The sequence below is a fragment of the Mizuhopecten yessoensis genome, unplaced genomic scaffold (genome assembly GCF_002113885.1).
Source record: "Mizuhopecten yessoensis strain PY_sf001 unplaced genomic scaffold, ASM211388v2 scaffold10819, whole genome shotgun sequence".
Lineage (NCBI taxonomy): Eukaryota > Metazoa > Mollusca > Bivalvia > Pectinida > Pectinidae > Mizuhopecten > Mizuhopecten yessoensis.
The window spans coordinates 193483-210369 of NW_018408737.1; the positions used below are offsets into that span (position 1 = coordinate 193483).

The window sequence follows — 16887 nt, forward strand, 5'->3', positions numbered from 1 at the left end:
GATCGGCCTATCTTATTTCTGATTGGCTAAAAAATCCCACACAGCATAGTACATGTATTCCCGTAGCTACCGATATCTACATTGTAAAACAGGGTAAAAATAATAAGCGACAAAATTAAAATCCCGCTAAGTTGCACTTTATATATTTCTAGTTCAGAACATATCATAACTTAATTCTACAGGTATAAATAGTTAAAGAAATACATGTCATACAGTGACAGTAACAACACAAATATTAAGATTTGCAAATTTTATCTCATTACCAGTATCAATATCAATATTTCTTTAGTGGCGATATCATGGTTAAGACAGAATTAGAATGAAGTGAGTGTTTCACAGGTCCTTTGTAGGCTTAAGGGAAAGTTAACCCACTTCATCCCAATGCATGATTGCAAGAAGCAACTTACAAACTGACCTGAACGTTTGGGTCAAAGGGCATCATGATTACAAACTGACCTGACCCAAAGGGTCAAAGGGCAGCAAAGTTAGAAGCCAACCTGAATATTTGGGTCAAAGGGCATCATGATTACAAACTGACCTGACCCAAAGGGTCAAAGGGCAACAAAGTTAGAAGCCAACCTGAACGTTTGGGTCAAAGCGCATCATGATTACAAACTGACCTGACCCAAAGGGTCAAAGGGCAGCAAAGTTAGAAACCAACCTGAATGTTTGGGTCAAAGTACAACATAGTTACAAACTGATCTGACCCAGAGGTTGAGAGAGCAGCATAATTACAGTAGTTACGAGAGTTTAGGTACAGCACTTGTCAGTGTAATAATATGTTGTTATAATTGTTACAGTTCCATGACCTGAACTTCCTGCCCGTGCTGTTTGAGCTCCATACAGTATTATGTTCTGTACCGCTGTCATCCATGTTCCTGGAGGAGGTGCACATCGTAAGTCACAACAGCATTTATTTTATTACCCATTAGTAATTAGACGATATAATTTGAACTCCATATACTAGTTTGCCTTTATCAACTTGTGTGTTAGACTTCTAAAAAGTCAATAAAAAGTTTATTAATGGTGTTTATGGTTGTGTAGTCCTTAGTTAAAGTAGTTCTTGTAAAACCTTGCTTCCTTGAAAGAGTCGACAGTTTCTTAAATAAAAGGATGTCTTTAATGGATGGTTAACCTTAAAACTGACTTGTTCCAAACTTTGAAAATATCACATTATGTATATGTTCAGTTGAAAAATAAAGAGGAAAGAATATCTTTGCTGATACACAGTTCCTTTTAAATGTTGTGTTTATGTTTGAATAGATTCAAAAAGAAGTGATTGACACCCTGATGGCCTACACACAACCAGAAATACAGCAAGCTGATAATGAAGAAGGTCAGTCAAGGTCTTAAATATAAGGTTAAAGGTTATACATCAATAGGTCAGGGATAGGGTGATTGAGAGTTTGATGGCTTACACACAACAAGAAAAACAACAGGCTGATTCTAATAAGATAGGTCATGGGCTTAAGGTCAAAGATCACACTTGAATATCGTCCACCCAGAGTCACAAGTTCATGGTTTAAACTTCATAGGTTACAAGGTCATTTGATATGATAAACTTTGCAGGTTGTTATTGAACAGGTCCTCTGTTAAACTTTCTCTGTATTGCTGATGCCTTATGGCATTATGACATTAGCAAAACCTGATATCCGGTACCAAGAGTGTCATATATGATGTCATTAAGATTGTGTGTTTAAGTCATTAATAGGGGGGGTTCTTCCTTAAAAGGCGATAAACACACAAAAGAGTTAATATAAGGGTTAATATAAGGGTTAATATCAGGGTTAATATAAGGGTTACAGGTGGAAGAGCCAATCAATGAAAATTAATTCATTGACCGATTGTTTACTTCATTCATACTAATCAGTTTAAATTTTGTTGATTTAAAAATGTAATTTCTTATAAAAAGATAAAAAGCTATTTTAATACCACTTTTAATTTATTTGTTTTTTTACAGTTAGTTGAATCCATAAATTTAACATGGTGTTTAACATTTCCAATAAAATAACAGTAGTCAAATCTGTGTGTAAGAATTGTAAGTATGTGCTGTAGTTGATACTGATATGAATATGGACAAAAAGTTTTTCTTTCTTTATTGCAGCTCTGAGCCAAAGTCTGTGGACTAAAGTGATCAAGGAACTCCTGAAGTATATTGTCAAAGCTCCTTACACGTACCTCAGTGGCCTTCTTATACTGTCAGAGTTACTGCCCTTACCTCTTCCTCTTCAGACAAAAGAGGTATAATTTTCACTTAGTTCTATCTTCATTCCTGATTATGGTTTCTTACAAATCATATTTTGTTATACTTATTGTTGCTTCAGGTTTCCCCCTGACATATTTAAACAGGTAAAAGAAAAATAAGGAAACTTGCTAATCTATCATACATGTGAGAACAGTATCCTGCCATAATCTTTTGCAGACTTTGTTATGGTGGGAAGGTTGAGTCAGGGCCGGTATAGGGGAGATGTTTAGGATAACTAGATTTCTTTGTATATGTGTATGTAATGAAAACTCTACCAAAAGGGCTACAGATTGATCTGGAGTAGTACTTGATGTGCTATGTACAATGGAGTCTTACTAATTTAGCCACCTTCTCTCCCAGCTAAAGTGACTTGATTGTGTTGATCAACACTGGATAACAGGGACAGTCTTGTAAAAAAGAAATAAATAAAACCTGTACCCAGTAACACTGACTTGATAGTGGAACATTACGATTATTGGTTGCTGAATTTACAAGACAAGGCTGTTTATGACAGCTGGCAAAACATTATTGGAAAGGTTCTGACCAGACTGGCATGGTTTTGTGCTACAGTGTCTTTGTGACATTCAGTTATTCTAGAAACCCCTGTTTTTGTGTTTCAGCCCCTGAGTGTGGAGGAGTCATCTCGAGCCATTAACATGCGTAAGTTGTGGAGCATGCACCTGTATGCGGCCACACCCCAGCTACAGGAAGTGATCCAGCTACTGTCCACCTCCACGTGTCAACCTTTACAACACATCCTGCGCCGTGTCTGCTGGCAGCTGTCTGACTTGTCAGCCCACATTGCCCTTGTGATCACAAGGTAAATATGTTGCCTTCATGATTCTAATGGTCACTAGATAAAACCTTTCCCCTGGTGATTACATGGTAAATGGATAAGCTCACAAAATTTACTATAAAAAAATATCAAATGGCTGATCCAGGTTGATTTTTCTCCATTTCAAAAAAGGTACTATAGCTTCCTAAATTACAATACCCAGTATTGGATTACAAAAGATTGGGGAAAATACTATAATGATACAATTCTTAGATAGAATGTTCCAGTGGTACCTAAATTTAGCATTTTTTCGAATTTTGAGGGTTAAAAGGTGACATGCTCAAACTTACCTACATAATTATCTCCCCTTGTTTAGGTGTGTGTTAGACATTGTGATTGAGAGTTTCCAGACGATGAAAGTGACTCGGTTGGAGGACAAGGGAGATGGGGAGGCTGTGGAAGAGATGGAGGAAAGGATTGCATCACCATATGCCAGCAAGATGTTGAATCTCCTCGCCTACGTCCTCTCACAACCCTCCATCAAATGTGCCACGCTACAGCTCACTAACAAGTCAGGGTAAGATACAGCTCACTAACAAGTCAGGATTAAGATACAGCTCACTAACAAGTCAGGGTAAGATACAGCTCACTGACAAGTCAGGGTAAGATACAGCTCACTAACAAGTCAGGTTAAGATACAGCTCTCTAACAAGTCAGGGTAAGATACAGCTCACAAACAAGTCAGGGTAAGATACAGCTCACTAACAAGTCAGGGTTAAGATACAGCTCACTAACAAGTCAGGGTGATACAGCTCACTAACAAGTCAGGGTAAGATAAAGCTCTCTAACAGGTCAGGGTAAGATACAGCTCCCTAACAAGTCAGGGTTAAGATACAGCTTACTAACAAGTCAGGGTAAGATACGGCTCCCTAACAAGTCAGGGTTAAGATACGGCTCACTAACAAGTAAGGGTTAAGATACAGCTAACTAACAAGTAAGGGTAAGATACAGCTCACTAACAAGTCGGGGTACGATACAGCTCACTAACACGTCAGGGTAAGATACAGCTCACTAACAAGTCAGGGTAAGATACGGCTCACTAACAAGTCAGGGTTAAGATACAGCTCACTAACAAGTCAGGGTAAGATACAGCTCACTAACACGTCAGGGTAAGATACAGCTCACTAACAAGTCAGGGTGAGATACAGCTCACTAACAAGTCAGGGTAAGATACAGCTCCATAACAAGTTAGGGTAAGATACAGCTCGCTTACAAATCAGGGTAAGATACATCTCACTAACAAATCAGGGTAAGATACATCTCACTAACAAGGCAGGGTAAGATACAGCTCACTAACAAGTCAGGGTAAGATACAGCTCGCTAACAAGCCAGTTTAAGATACAGCTCACTAACAAGTCAGGTTAAGATACAGCTCCATAACAAGTCAGGGTAAGATACAGTTCACTAACAAGTCAGGGTAAGATACAGCTCACTTACAAGTCAGGGTAAGATATAGCTCACTAACAAGTCAGTTAGATGCAGAAGACTGCCTAGTCAGAGATTAGTTAAACTTACAAGGTAGGTTGATTAAAAGCTCACCTACAAATCAAAATAAAATACAGCTCCTTTATGAGTCAAAATAAGATGCAGCTCACTAACAAGTCAGGGAATGCCACAGCACACTTAAAAGTGTAAAAGCAGTTCACTCACAAATCAAAAAATCAAAAGTGTACAGTATGGTTTTCAAAATTGATGTGATTACAGGCCAGCTGGAGAGGAGAAGTATGTGGAACTGTTTCCTCAGCTGTTACAGATCCTCAACACAGTGTGTGACCGTGTCCCCCACATACAGGCCCAGGAATGTATCGTGGTAAGTAACCTCCTATGTACCCCCCGTAATAATATTAACAACAGTAAGCACGACATAAAAGAGGGCATTTGTGCCTGTTCTATTCTTGCCCTTGTCGACCCGGAGCATTGTGATATCAACAGGAAATTGTTTTCAAATCTGATAGATATTGTGACTTAGCAGGGAGAATCCAATAAAGGATCAATATATTTTTAAAAGACAGACAGAAAATCTTGGCATAAATATAACAATTCACAGTATTCAAACTGTTTTGTAGCTAGTAATTATTCAGATATTTTTCATTAGACAGGCAAGCAAGGTTTGTTGTGTAGTTTGAATACTGAAGATTAGAATAAAAAAAAAATGAAAAATTGTTTTTTGGTCCCTTGTCAACTTTGTGAATATTTAATCTAGTATCTTGAATTCCATGGCTGGAGGATTTTGATGGTCATGAGGACTTCTACAGCTAGAAGGTTGCCATAATGTCACTGTTTTGTTTGTTCCACAGTCAATCATTCAGAGTATGTGTGATGTTGAGGTTGCAATAGTGATGGGAGACGCCTTCACCATCCAAGACCAGGTTTGTAACATTAATTTTGTTGGAATTAATTAATCTCATAATTCAATTGAAATGTATGCCCTAATATGGTAACATTGACTTTTACACTTGATAAGATTTTAGTGGTCATCGGTCAAGGTTACAGGGTTACAAGGTCACACTTGATCATGTACTGTGGTCAGGTGGGAGGTAGACCTATGCGAGACCTTACTGTCTATGTTTTTCTGTCCCTGTAAAGCATATTTAAGGCATGTTTCATTACATGTACGTTTATAATGATGATCAGTTTTGTCCATTACAGATAGCCCAGGCGTTACCCAGTAAGGAGTACATGCACCAGATCACTAACTCACTGCTTGACCATATGGGCAACCCCGACCACAACTATGCTTCCATACTGCCGTGTGTCCGAACCCTCGTCATGTTCACTGACCATAACTATGGCTTCTTCCACCTCAAAAGGTTTGTATGGTTCCATGTGAAATACTGTAAAAGTGGGGCTTTTTCGAGGTCCTTAATTGTTATAGATTTGCTAAAATGGTAAATTTCACAGTTCTATTTTATTATCCCCTCGCAACGAAAATTCGAGGAGATATAGGATTCCGCCTGTACGTACAGCTCACAAACATGATATAGATTAGCTAAATATTTATAATATAAAACAAACAATGGTTCTATGCATATTACAAAAGAGCAAAAAAAAAATCAAAAAATTGAAGAATCAGCAAAAAAACAGAAAGAGAGGCTATGATATAGGAAATAATTTGACCTGGATCAGATTAACTTATCAAAAAAGTGAAAAATCAAATTGTCGTTGTCAAGTGAAAAAGTATTACTAAAACAAGTTCTAAATTTTGGTTTATATAGGAAAATTGACATTTTTTTACCAAAAATCTGACATCTTTCCACAGTCTGTTGGAGCAGAAGACAACAGCTCTTGGTCGCTTGATGGTCCGTATCAACACAACATTTAGCAAGGACAGTTCCGACTGTCTGTCTACGCTTTCCACATTACTAGAGTTTCTGCGCCTGCTAGTGGAGATTCCGGAGGACGGACCAGAACTGACACGAACCTACACCTTGACTCAAACGGAGCTACAGGCTGTGCTATCATGGAACCCTAGCATGGAGAATCACCCTCTTCTCGACCTTGAAAAACTGCTGGAGGTCTGTCTGTTTGTTTGATTTTATAGTTTAACACCACAAGTTTGGAGGAAGTATTTTTATTCATAATATAACATTTTTGAAAGAAAGGTTTGGTATGAGAATACTTTTGGTGAGACCATGATTCATGGGATCAATGCCAAGGCTAGGGTCACGGTCTGTATTTCAGGTTGCTAAGTAAAATTCAACATTACTACATGTTATGTATTTATAGAAAATTGCCAAATATTCAAATTAAATTTTAAATTTGGCTGCAGAGACACTTATTGTTAAGACTTTTTCCAAGTTTTCTACCATCAGAAAAATACCCTGCTGATTGTTTGAAAGTCCATTCATGGCATAAAAAAATCAAGATTATTTTACATTGAAAATGAATCGAAAAAAGGTACATTATTTTTGTTTACTGATTATTTCCATGGCAACAGGACAGTGCTAAGGAGGAGGAGAGTCTGGAGAGTTTACTGGACAATATGGTCAGTCTGATGAAGATGCTGAGAGAACCCAGTACAGATGCCCAGGACAAGCCAGGTAATGTGACTATCTGACCCGTTATATGATAACTCTTGGCCAATTATAATTGGTAATTTGTTTTGTCTCCTCTTGCATTTGATAGGTCACACTGGTAGAAAAGCCTCAAATGCAATTTTTGGGGGAAATTTGAACAAAAAGATTCTTACTAATGTTTGTCAGTGTATCCTACTTGTTATGACTTCAAAACAAAGTAAAGATATCTTGACCACTGGTAGCTAGGGAGAATCGGGTTCCTGTAGGGAGAATCAGGTTCTGTAGGGAGATTTTCATTGCATGCAGTCTTTTACCAAATTCAGAATAACTTTTTTTTATATATTGAAAATTATTCACATATAAGCTTGTTGATGTAATTAACATTGACCTGATGCTTTCCAAACAGAAAATTATCACTTAATGGTGTCTATAAACACATGTTCAAAACACAGGAGTTTATACCATTGCAGTTAATGGAAGGGAGCAAATGCAAGATTCCTGTTTCCTATCAGGGAAACAATTGCCATGAATTATGACATTACCAAAAAGTTTTACCAACTCCTAGCAGGTTTATAGAATGTGTCGGAAATGAGAAAACCTATATTGGTTGTGGAGAAATAACTAAACTAATGCAATCAACATATGCCTTTGAAATTGATTTCTGTGCCTATTTCCAAATTAATGACAAGGATTTCTATGTAATGGGATGTGTAAAGGATGTTTTCCTCTGCAGCTGTAGTGGAGCCCATTCTCCCCCCTACAGAGCCACTCAATGCTATGTTTAACATGCGGGCTGTGTTTGTGGTCACTGATGGCGAGGATGAGCGTCTAAGCCCTGCCTACTGGCTGGCAAATCCTGTATTAGACGAGGCAGATATTGAGCCAGATATGATACGCTTTGACATGGAAAGCATGTGTGTAAAACACTGTCCAGAGTTTAATCTCGAGGAGGAACTCAAGAAGACGACCATGTCCTCGACTGAGGAACTCACTCGACCCCGCAGGCTCAAACAGGGGTAAGTTCAAAGGTGAAAGGTCAGGTTAGTTAAGTAAAGGTAATTAAGGAGTTGACTGGTTCAAGAGGCAAGGTTATATAGGGTCACCAAGAGACTATAGCTAGACAAGATAATATTACAAATAATACATAATTACAGCCTTTTGTTGAGGTCAGTTTCCTAAATGTTCCCTGTATTAAATCCGTTTACATCTTCAAGTAAAAGATATGAAGGAAATTTGGAAAGAAATGTGGTAATTTTTATAAGAAATGTTTTGTTTTTTCCTTCAGTGATAGGAGAAAGTCACAAGAGATCAGTATTAATAGAGGCAGAGGTTTCAGACGACCATTTGGTGAGTAAATCTCAAGTCAATTTGCTCAAAAGAATTGTTGTATTAATGGAAGTTACTTCTGTAAGCCATGCTCTCACTTTTGTTGGAACCACAATCAATATGGGGTTTGTACTTTTAAAATGAGGTGAGTATAATTGAAGTGCAAAGCCTGAAATCGTGGGAAATTGGTAAATGAAAGATATTGTGTGTCAAGATAAACTTGGAAGTCAGAAACTTTACAAAGCTAGATTAAAAATGGTAAAGAAGTTTTTGTTGAAATTATAATTACAGAACCCAATTTACTACCTCAGTGTGAATAACATTTATTTTATATCTTGCTACAGTTGCTCCGATGCGAGGACGAGGTATTGCAAGAGGCATGATGAACAACAGTGGACGTGTGGATTCGTTCCGCTCTCGGCCTCCAAACACGAGCCGACCTCCGTCAATGCATGTGGACGATTTCATGAAGTTGGAGAAGGGTTCCCAGGGTCAACAACCTCCAGCACAGTCACTCACTCCGATACCGGAGCGAAGAATGATGGGAAAGGTACGTCACAGGATGTCTTATTCTAGAACCGATAATTTCAGACAGAAATTTTCTTGTACTTTCTTTGACTATCTAAATTTCAGGAACTGGTTTTATACCACCACCCAAAAAACACAAATAATGGGTGTTACCCATGTCCATCCAATCTGATCATGATTCATTATCATCATGATTTTCATCAGGTTTACAAAAGTCAAGGACGAGAATACCAAGGACATGTTTGTATTTCAGGGTCCCAAGGTCAATTCCAAGGTCACTGACCATTTATAGCTCAATCATTGCTGTTGGCATCATTTTACTGACTTCTGAATTTAGAAGTAAAGGGCTTTCATATCCTACAGATAATTATTTTGAAAACGCTTGTATCAGGGATTGTATGCTATATAAAAGATCTTAAATGATTTCATATTTAATGTTCATTTCATTTTATATATGTGTATATTTGAAACAGAAGTCATATCTTGTGAACTTAAAAAAGTTAGACGTTCAATCAACATGTGTTGCTCTTCAAAAGAAAGAAAGATTAGAAATCTCCCTGTCATGTTTCTGTTCTACAGGAGATGAATCGAGGAGGTGGTCGAGGAGGCCGGGGATTTGACCGTGGAGGATTTGATCGTGGTGGTGGAGGAAGGGGATACAGAGGCGGGCGCTTCTTCACACCACCCTCAAACTACAATCGTAACAATGACAGAACAACGGACACTAACTACAGTAAGATATATCTACTGGAGACAAACTGACTTCTGCTATTACCTATAAAGGACTGTACGAAGTTAGGGTGATATAAATCTATCACATACGATTATCTAAAATAGATTGTGATGCCTTTCTTTTTTTGTGGTATCATGTACATTGAAAACAAAATAACTTTGATCTATATTTTCTTGGAAAATTGCAAGATATAGTATTTGAATTTTGTTTTGAAATCTGTATGAACCTTTTTCTATTTTCATTGACATGAAAAGTTCTTTTATCCTAATCCCCTTAAGATGTGTAAAACAATATTTTTCGTCCCAGTGCATGGGGTGAACAGTGGGTGAAAATTTGATGAGATGAAATCTGGCTATTCACATTACACATTGATGTAGTCTTTTGTTAGAACTGTTAGAACAGGATTGATAATGAAGGAGTATTTAAATTCATTCTTGTTTTCTTCATTTTCAGGTGACAGCAATAGAGGGGGAGGAGGACGAGGCAGTTTCTACAATAACAGACAGAAGTCCAGCTTCAACAGTCCTCGATCTTTTGAGAGAGAAAAGTATTATTGTTTTCTTTTTCCCTGCTCTGCTTTATCACTTCCTCAGAGTCTTATCCTGTATACTCTGTCACCTACAATTGCCAAACTTTGTGTGCGAGTACCTCATCAGAGATTACAATTTTAACTTTGGATATATATATAGGTTCTCACATGAGTTTCCATTTTATGTGAGATTTATGAAAGGAGTCTTAAGAATTTTTCAATTTAGCCAGCCTCTGGTTTCATGAATTGCAAATGAAATAAAAACGAGTGTTAAGATCCTTTTTATCACATAATCAAGATTTGTGGCATACATTTGTGTAAAACAAACGTTTTCATGTAACCTTGAAATGTAAAAAGCTGCCATTTTGACTCCAGTGTGTCAGTCTGAGACATCATGTACTTGTCCTAGGCGTGACGTCACAATTGAAACTATTGAAACTTACAACCAATCACACGGCTGATAGGTCATATTACATGGGTTAATACGCAAAACAAACATGACAGGTATGTTCATTGGATAACACAGTACATTGTGTGATAAAGGTATTTTTACCTTACTTTTACTTATCACTATTGTGTATTTGCTTTACCATTAGAGGGCTTCTGTACACGGCTAGGTAAACATACCTAGACACTCACTGGGCGTTTGTTCTTTACCATTAGAGTGCTTCTGTACACCGCTAGGTAAAAATACCTGGACACTCACTGGGCGTTTGTTCTTTACCATTAGAGGGCTTCTGTACACCGCTAGGTTAACATACCTGGACACTCACTGGGCGTTTGTTCTTTACCATTAGAGTGCTTCTGTACACCGCTAGGTAAACATACCTGGACACTCACTGGGCGTTTGTTCTTTACCATTAGAGGGCTTCTGTACACCGCTAGGTTAACATACCTGGACACTCACTGGGCGTTTGTTCTTTACCATTAGAGGGCTTCTGTACACCGCTAGGTAAACATACCTGGACACTCACTGGGCGTTTGTTCTTTACCATTAGAGGGCTTCTGTACACCGCTAGGTAAACATACCTGGACACTCACTGGGCGTTTGTTCTTTACCATTAGAGGGCTTCTGTACACCGCTAGGTAAACATACCTGGACACTCACTGGGCGTTTGTTCTTTACCATTAGAGGGCTTCTGTACACCGCTAGGTAAACATACCTGGACACTCACTGGGCGTTTGTTCTTTACCATTAGAGGGCTTCTGTACACCGCTAGGTAAACATACCTGGACACTCACTGGGCGTTTGTTCTTTACCATTAGAGGGCTTCTGTACACCGCTAGGTAAACATACCTGGACACTCACTGGGCGTTTGTTCTTTACCATTAGAGGGCTTCTGTACACCGCTAGGTAAACATACCTGGACACTCACTGGGCGTTTGTTCTTTACCATTAGAGGGCTTCTGTACACCGCTAGGTAAACATACCTGGACACTCACTGGGCGTTTGTTCTTTACCATTAGAGGGCTTCTGTACACCGCTAGGTAAACATACCTGGACACTCACTGGGCGTTTGTTCTTTACCATTAGAGGGCTTCTGTACACCGCTAGGTAAACATACCTGGACACTCACTGGGCGTTTGTTCTTTACCATTAGAGGGCTTCTGTACACCGCTAGGTAAACATACCTGGACACTCACTGGGCGTTTGTTCTTTACCATTAGAGGGCTTCTGTACACCGCTAGGTAAACATACCTGGACACTCACTGGGCGTTTGTTCTTTACCATTAGAGGGCTTCTGTACACCGCTAGGTAAACATACCTGGACACTCACTGGGCGTTTGTTCTTTACCATTAGAGGGCTTCTGTACACCGCTAGGTAAACATACCTGGACACTCACTGGGCGTTTGTTCTTTACCATTAGAGGGCTTCTGTACACCGCTAGGTAAACATACCTGGACACTCACTGGGCGTTTGTTCTTTACCATTAGAGGGCTTCTGTACACCGCTAGGTAAACATACCTGGACACTCACTGGGCGTTTGTTCTTTACCATTAGAGGGCTTCTGTACACCGCTAGGTAAACATACCTGGACACTCACTGGGCGTTTGTTCTTTACCATTAGAGGGCTTCTGTACACCGCTAGGTAAACATACCTGGACACTCACTGGGCGTTTGTTCTTTACCATTAGAGGGCTTCTGTACACCGCTAGGTAAACATACCTGGACACTCACTGGGCGTTTGTTCTTTACCATTAGAGGGCTTCTGTACACCGCTAGGTAAACATACCTGGACACTCACTGGGCGTTTGTTCTTTACCATTAGAGGGCTTCTGTACACCGCTAGGTAAACATACCTGGACACTCACTGGGCGTTTGTTCTTTACCATTAGAGGGCTTCTGTACACCGCTAGGTAAACATACCTGGACACTCACTGGGCGTTTGTTCTTTACCATTAGAGGGCTTCTGTACACCGCTAGGTTAACATACCTGGACACTCACTGGGCGTTTGTTCTTTACCGTTAGAGGGCTTCTGTACACCGCTAGGTAAACATACCTGGACACTCACTGGGCGTTTGTTCTTTACCGTTAGAGTGCTTCTGTACACCGCTAGGTTAACATACCTGGACACTCACTGGGCGTTTGTTCTTTACCGTTAGAGGGCTTCTGTACACCGCTAGGTTAACATACCTTGACACTCACTGGGCGTTTGTTCTTTACCCCTGCATTATAAATACAGTTCTTCAAGACTCCTAGAATTCTCATTGTTTCTCCTCTGTGATCACCATACAGCGGTCATCAAATAGTGGTGCTCTGATGACTGCCTGCATAGGAGGGTGAAAGTAGTCAGCACAAGTATCATGATTACAGTTTTGGAAACCTGGATTCAGGAGTTGCCTCTCTCCTTTGTAAGAGTAATAACACTACATTCACAGAACATTGCTTTGTCTGGGACTCACCTCCTACACCTACAGTTGCCATATTCTGTTATTGTGAACTATTTTAACCCTTAGAGTGCTACATTAAAATAACATACGGTAACCAATCAGTGCTGAATTAATTAGGAAAATTTAATTTTCACTGCAGTTCAAATTTAGATATAACTTCATAAGTCACAATTTTAGTAATAATATTGCAAAAACAATTCTTTTGTTAATATTAAAAAATATTAATACTAATGGAAATTGGTTATTTGATATGTTTGATTAAATTTTAATCAACACGATTAGCTGTTGACCATATAAAATACCATTTTATATAATGTGCAACTATAGTTGTGACTAGCAGTGGTGGCCCCAGACATACAGCACAACTATAGTTGTGACTAGCAGTGGCGGCCACAGACATACAGCGCAACTATAATTGTGACTAGCAGTGGTGGCCACAGACATACAGCGCAACTATAGTTGTGACTAGCAGTGGCGGCCACAGACATAAAGCGCAACTATAGTTGTGACTAGCAGTGGTGGCCCCAGACATACAGCGCAACTATAGTTGTGACTAGCACTCAAAGGGTTTTGTGATACACGTACAAGGTTACAAATAGCTAGTCACCAGTAAGTTGGATAATTATGTTTATTGGCTAATAAAGATAAGTATCGACCTTACTGGTGACGCTTGAGCATGTTGTGATTGGTTATATCTGTTAATATTCACTTATTTCATTAATTGCCCTGCATACCTTGGGTATCCATGCTCAAGCGCAGCACCCCACTGAACAACACACCTACCTCCGAACTGTTTAAATAACAAAAGTGTTACAAATAGCTAGTATTATGAATAGCTACAATAGCAACAGTATTATAAATAGCTACTGAGTTAAAAATCGCAAGTGTTATGAATAGCTACAGAGTGATAAATAGCTACAGATTGAGCATCTGTATACTTCCTTTCAAGAAAATAAACTGATGAATCCGATGTTTGTTTCTGTGTAGTGACGGTGGAGGTGGAGGTGGAGGTGGAGGCAGAGTGGGGCAAGGGGAGAGAAGAGGTGGCAAGGACTTCCGCTTCTCCCCTCAAGGTCGTGGGGGCTACTGGAACAAGGACCAGGATGCTGGCAGCGGTGGCAGGTAAGGTCATCAGGGTCAGAGGTCAGGAGCAATATACAAGATCAAAGGTCAGGGCATTCACACAGAGTTCACTTACACTAACTTAAACATCAGAATATTATTGTAAATGGTCACAAGTTGATGTTACCCTTACAATGTCTAACATTGGGCGTCAATATTTGTGATGAGATCAGAGGCTTCTTACAGGAACAAAGTCATAGTCATATGTATTAGGTTCTTCAATATCAAGGGTATGGCCTTAAAAACCTTTGGTGAGTTATAGATGAATTAATTTGCCAAAAGCAATGGGACGGGGCACAAAGTGGTAAACTTAGAATTTATGACCCACATGTTAAGCAAATACATTTTGGCCATTTTCGTTTAAACAGTTCAACCGGTCAGACCACAGTTGTTCTTTATTAAATAATGTCTGACCTAGTAATCTGATGCTGCTTTCAGGCGAGCCTTGACAAAGCCTTGCAAGGCCTGCATAAACATTTGCAGGTCCGCCAGGATTAATACCCGAAATTGTTACATTTAAAAACGGACAAACCGGTCGTTCCGCAGAACCAGGGGTATTTTGGCAAAAATAAAGTAAATTTACGTTGTTTTCATCACATTTCTCTTTGTTGTTATACTACATTGTTAAATATGTACAAAGACAGATTCTCTTCCTGTGTTGTAGATTTGGTGGCCAGATCTTCCGAGGAGGACGACGGGAGTATGCGGGACATCATCAGCGGTCCTTCACCAAATAGACATTGCCAAAATCAGCTAAACTTTTCAAGTCAGACTTGTTTAGGTTCCCCAAAAGGAAATTCATTGGAAACAAAGATTATCTTACTTGCAGCGATGTAAATGAAAATAGAATCAAAAGTGTGTGTCTGTAAATAACAGTGAATATTGATATTTCAATAGTAATGGTATGGGAAGTAATTTTTCCAGATCATCAGATTTTATACGGACAAGGGTTCACTGTCCAAGAATGTACTGTGCACCAAGTATATGGAAATTTGGAGAACTGACTTTTGAATTTGTACTTCTTACAAAGATTTTGCAAAGATTTCAGTTCTTCAACTGGACAGTTAAAGATACATTGTCTTTTAATACGAGTTATTAAGTATTTGATAGATATGTGATTTATGATTTATCACCTGATGATGGCAAAAAGAATGAAATAAAAATAAACAAAAACGTTAATTTCTTCCAAACAACTTAATAATTGCAACTATTAAAAAAAAAAAAAAGATAACATTAATTCCACTTCAATCATGTACAGAATGGAAGAGTTTAGCAATGGGAGATAATTCACTATTGTTCCTTAGGATAAATGTGCAATTTACACAGACATCTCCATACTGACATTTGTCTTGTTGCATGGTAATCACTTATTATTAGTATGTACATTGCACATGCATTTTTACATTCATGGTGATACCAGTAAATACATTTTCGAATTTTATTGAGGGACTTTTAATTGAAAGAAGATTTTGACAATAGATTCAAGTTAACAAAATTGTGTTCAATTCACGATTTTGAAAACTATGATACGTATTGGTAATTATCAGAAGAGTGCTTGTCAAACAGACAAAATTGACTTTTTTATGTCCACGACATGAACATTATTGATATTCACAGTTTTACTTGATTGTGCTTTGTCATGTTTTGTGGAATACAATCAACCTAAAAAAATAAAATATCTGAAGAAGAAAACACATGTCAGTTGTTTAAGCTCATCTTTTTGGTAGGACCATGGTGTAGTGTGTTATCTATTCCTCTGTCATTACATTGTCTTTAAAATTTTAACAACTTTATCTTACGAACAACATGGTTTTGGTACATTATATTTAGCTTACAGCTGGGGTGAAGAACGGTCAAATATGTTGAAAGAAATGACCTTGAACTATAGATAGGCACATAGGTCAAATAAGTGAAATTATTTTCATGGCTTGTTTTAAACAATCATGAAGGCTAGAGTCATATGTGTCCATTGGCTTCATGAGGTGAAAGACTATCTTCATTTTTTAAAAGAATTGGCCTTGGCCAACATTTCGATCAGTTCAAATCCCCAAATGAATTATAACAAACAGCATATCATTATGCTAAGGTGCTTAGGCTAAATGCTTGGTGAATTAACTTAACCCACACACAAGGTTGCAGGTTAAATATATTTAAATCTTCAAATGCCTTTCAATGAACAATGGGAGTCATGATACTTGTTTGGTAACCTACTGGGATAGATCACTATACAATTTGTTTATATAAATTACCCTTTGACTTACATTAAAGGTCATAGGTCAAAAACTTCTCTCAAATCAAGTGTCTGTAAGTCATATTTGGTCTGAAGCATATTTAGGTGAAGGGCTAACCAATTTGTTCAGTTAAATAACATCATTATTGAGGTTAAAGAAGTCAATTGTCTTCAAATAACATAAATTAATCCGGAAGCTTATGGTAACAGCATTTCATCTGTAATATACAGCCTTGACTCACAATTCTTAAGTGATTATAGGCCCTATGAGCCTTTTGCCTCTGAAATATCACTTCAAGGGTTTTTTCTCAAAGCTCAACTCTGGGAACAAATGGGAAGATGATGATTGCCAAATTGATCATGTCACTAAAATATTGAAATAAATAAACACATTATATAATTTAGATGAAGGGGGAAAAATATTATTGC

General features: G+C 38.3%; 1 protein-coding gene across 1 annotated transcript in view; it reads left to right on the plus strand.

Annotated features, from left to right (window-relative positions):
* LOC110462650 (protein virilizer homolog) overlaps positions 1-15924 on the plus strand; it is a 49814-nt gene extending 33890 nt beyond the window's left edge. The window contains exons 11-27 of the mRNA XM_021516713.1: positions 801-896; positions 1264-1336; positions 2105-2241; positions 2866-3065; positions 3397-3597; positions 4785-4890; positions 5378-5449; positions 5730-5890; positions 6340-6595; positions 7018-7120; positions 7830-8112; positions 8382-8443; positions 8767-8972; positions 9530-9683; positions 10137-10230; positions 14094-14228; positions 14893-15924. Of these exons, the coding sequence (XP_021372388.1) occupies positions 801-896; positions 1264-1336; positions 2105-2241; positions 2866-3065; positions 3397-3597; positions 4785-4890; positions 5378-5449; positions 5730-5890; positions 6340-6595; positions 7018-7120; positions 7830-8112; positions 8382-8443; positions 8767-8972; positions 9530-9683; positions 10137-10230; positions 14094-14228; positions 14893-14965 (2412 nt within the window). The 3' untranslated portion in view covers positions 14966-15924. The remainder of the gene's footprint in view (positions 1-800; positions 897-1263; positions 1337-2104; positions 2242-2865; positions 3066-3396; positions 3598-4784; positions 4891-5377; positions 5450-5729; positions 5891-6339; positions 6596-7017; positions 7121-7829; positions 8113-8381; positions 8444-8766; positions 8973-9529; positions 9684-10136; positions 10231-14093; positions 14229-14892) is intronic.
* Positions 15925-16887: the final 963 nt, after the last annotated feature.